The 3166-nt window shown below is 43.3% G+C and overlaps 1 protein-coding gene across 1 annotated transcript in view; it reads right to left on the bottom strand.

Moving 5' to 3' along the window:
• Positions 1 to 378: 378 nt before the first annotated feature.
• Positions 379 to 3166, bottom strand: part of ELL (elongation factor for RNA polymerase II) — a gene marked incomplete at its 5' end in the record, with an annotated part of 28268 nt that continues 25480 nt past the window's right edge. Inside the window, 3 exons of the mRNA XM_010173894.1 lie at positions 379 to 483; positions 1296 to 1340; positions 2240 to 2411. Of these exons, the coding sequence (XP_010172196.1) occupies positions 379 to 483; positions 1296 to 1340; positions 2240 to 2411 (322 nt within the window). The remainder of the gene's footprint in view (positions 484 to 1295; positions 1341 to 2239; positions 2412 to 3166) is intronic.

Raw genomic sequence — 3166 nt, 5'->3', positions numbered from 1 at the left:
CTTAAGTGTCAAACGCTGGCTTTCAAATAAGCTGATTTTTGTCTTTTTTTCTCCTTTTTTTCTTTTTTTTTTTTTTTTTTTTTCTTTTTTTTTTTTTCTCCATTTGTTACATTCCAACATTCAGAGAGACTAAAACTCAAGAGGATCATGCCGGGTGTGCTGAGCTTGCAACCCAGCTCAGACTCAGACATGAGATTCAGCATCATAAGTCATCCCCAAGTTCTTCAACGACGAGGAATTAATTGCTCATCTCTGAAAGGAATCTAGTTGTATAAAAGGGAACGTAACATCCAGGTGAGTTTTTGTTGGGTTTTGTTTTGTTTTGTTTTTTTTTGTTGGGTTTTTTTTTTTGCCCTACCCAGTCCAGATTAGCTCCAGCTAAAACTGCTGTTGGTCATACTCTGCTATCAGTTTTTTAATATGAGCCAGTTTGTTGTGGAGGTATTCGCAGCGGTTCTTCTCTTGACTGTAATTGGGGTTAGTCTGTAAAGAAAAAATAAAAATGAGGTGATAAAAGGTAATTCAGAACTCAGTGACACTTACACTCAACCCAAACAAGGCTATTTAACCTCAGAGCATAAATATATGACCAAGGAATGAAGCTTTTCTAGCTGGAGGAGTAGATACCCATTTAAAATGGACCTAACTCTGTTCAAACAAGGTAAAAAAGAAAATCCCTTTTCATCAATTCCCAGCTCCAGGAGCCTCAGCACAGGGAAACCAGTGCACATGGAGCAAAGCTCAGCCTAACTGGGCTGCACACGTTAGCTTCCAGCAAGCATCACCTGCCCTCTGCTCCCACGTTAGCACTGCACTGTGCAGGCAATGAGGAGTTTTAAAACAAAGATGAACTTGTAGCAGACAGGGAATCTCTTTGAAAAGCTCCTCAATCCCTCAGGACAACAGGACTCAGGGACATATTCAGAAATTAAAAAATAAACCCCAACCCAACACCTGTGGTGTGTGGACCTGGAGGAGGATCTTGTTATCACTCAGCCTGTGCATCTGAAATACCAACTGGTTCTTTCACTCGAGGGGGTAAAGGCACTAAATTAACACATTCATTCTTGTGCTGGCACGCCACTAACACAGCTGAATGCTCCCCAGGATCCAAGGAACAGCCTCAACTCTCCCCAAATCCTCTCTGAATCAGGAAGGGATCACTTTTTGGACAAGCTCGAGCTGAACAGTGATCTGCTCTGAAGCTTCAGGGACTGGATTTTTCACTTGGCAAGTACCCATCTCTTTCAGTTATTAGGAGCACCACCCAAAAGCCTTGGTTTTGTTTTACTTACCTTTTTAATTTTCCGATATTCCTGTAAAATTTGATCATGGATAGTCTAAAAAAGGAAAAGATAGCTTATTATTTTCAAAAGAGCCAACAGTCTTGCAACCTACTGCACTAGGCAAGCATTTACTGATGGCTCAGTGCACACATTTCCTCCAAATACCAACCAAAATTTACTCCCTCCGTGACTTCAAAGGCTACAACCAACCTCATTGACTCCCTGGCTACAGCAGAAGCACTGGAAGGATCAGGCCTCATTTCCCCAGCCATGAGAATTACCTGTAACAGGCACTCGGGTTGACAGGATAATTGACATTTCCTCCAAAGCTCCAACTAATTTTTCTCTGAGACAGAAAAATAATTCAGTGAGGAATCACTGAATTTCTCAAAGAGAAGAGAAGGAGGTTTGAGGGAGGGAACTGAGCTGAGTACAATAGCTACTCTGTAAAAATCTGTTTATTATACTCAATGAGACTTACTTTTTCTAGATAATGAATAGTTAAAACTCTCTTAGAATCAGTTTGACAAGTCAAATAACTCTATATTATTAAGATCAAAGATTCCAGAGAAACAGATGACCCTGCACTAACTCCCCTTCCAGCCCCGATACGCTACCATATGTGCAAATATGAGTTTTTCTGGCTGGGATACACTAATAGCTTCCAGCAGCTTTTGGCTAAAGACACCAATTGTCTCACTGAGGCCTTTCCTTGTCAACAAGTACCGTGATGTGTGCTCCAGCTTGAAAACGAAAGAACACAGAGCTGTTTTAAGAACGGGCTCTACAAAGCTGTCAGCTGCGTGCACCTTCTCTCCATCCACCACTCCTGAGCTCTGGGCACTACATTTTCCACACCAACTCATCCCCGAGAGCCTCACGTATTAAAACAACGAGTAGTAACGTTGCTACTCGTAGAAGTAGTTTTTCCAAAGATGAATTTCTGTTTCTACCTTATATTCTTCAGAGCCTTGCAAAAGCTGCTTCAGCTTGGCGTCTAACTGCGTAAACCGTCGCGTTATCCTCTCTATCCGGGCGTGCAAGTCTCTGTACTCGTTGTATTCTGCGTTGAAGTCGTTTTTGTAACTCTGACGTTGCTCCGAAGAGGAAATGGCTGCGTATTTTCTGGAGGGAGAATCATTTAGTTAATTGGTTTAGTAAGGTCTTCTCTCTCCAGACAGCATGAATACTGCAATGCCAAAGACAGGCTGAGAGAGTTGGGGCTGTTCAGCCTGGAGAAGAGAAGGCTCCGGGGAGATCTTATAGCGGCCTCCCAGTACCTGAAGGGGCTACAAGAAAGCTGGGGAGGGACTTTTCATAAGGGCAGTTAATGACAAAACAAGGGGAAATGGGTTTAAACTGGAAGAGGGGAGGTTCAGATGAGATATTAGGAAGAAGTTCTTCACTGTGAGGGTGGTGAGACACTGGAACAGGTTGCCCAAGGAAATTGTGGCTGCTCCTCCCTGGAAGTGTTTAAGGCCAGGCTGGATGAGGCTTTGAGCAACCTGGTCTAGTGGAAGGTGTTCCTGCTGCTGGCAGGGGGGTTGGGACTGGATGAGCTTTAAGGTCCCTTCCAATCCAAACCATTCTATGATTCTATGAAAACCAGGATGGTGAGTCCACCAGGTGACTGCATTTGAAAGCAAATAGAGTCTCTTACGATTTGCATTACAGCAGCACAGAGGTGAATGTCAGGATTGGATTATTGACTTGATTTCTGCTTAAAACAAGACAGTGTTTCCTTCTAGAATTTCCTATCTCTGCCAGATAGGGTGGAATACGCAGGTACAGCAAAGCTTGGGAGCAGCTGAGGATGTAGGAGGACATTCAGATAGCACTGCTACAGCTTTTCTAACTCCTGCTGTCCCACAGAACATGGA

This window comes from Antrostomus carolinensis, unplaced genomic scaffold (genome assembly GCF_000700745.2).
Source record: "Antrostomus carolinensis isolate BGI_N321 unplaced genomic scaffold, ASM70074v2 scaffold3938, whole genome shotgun sequence".
Taxonomy (NCBI): Eukaryota; Metazoa; Chordata; class Aves; order Caprimulgiformes; family Caprimulgidae; genus Antrostomus; species Antrostomus carolinensis.
Note: the sequence above shows the minus strand (reverse complement) of the source record. Positions and strands in the feature narration are given on the sequence as shown.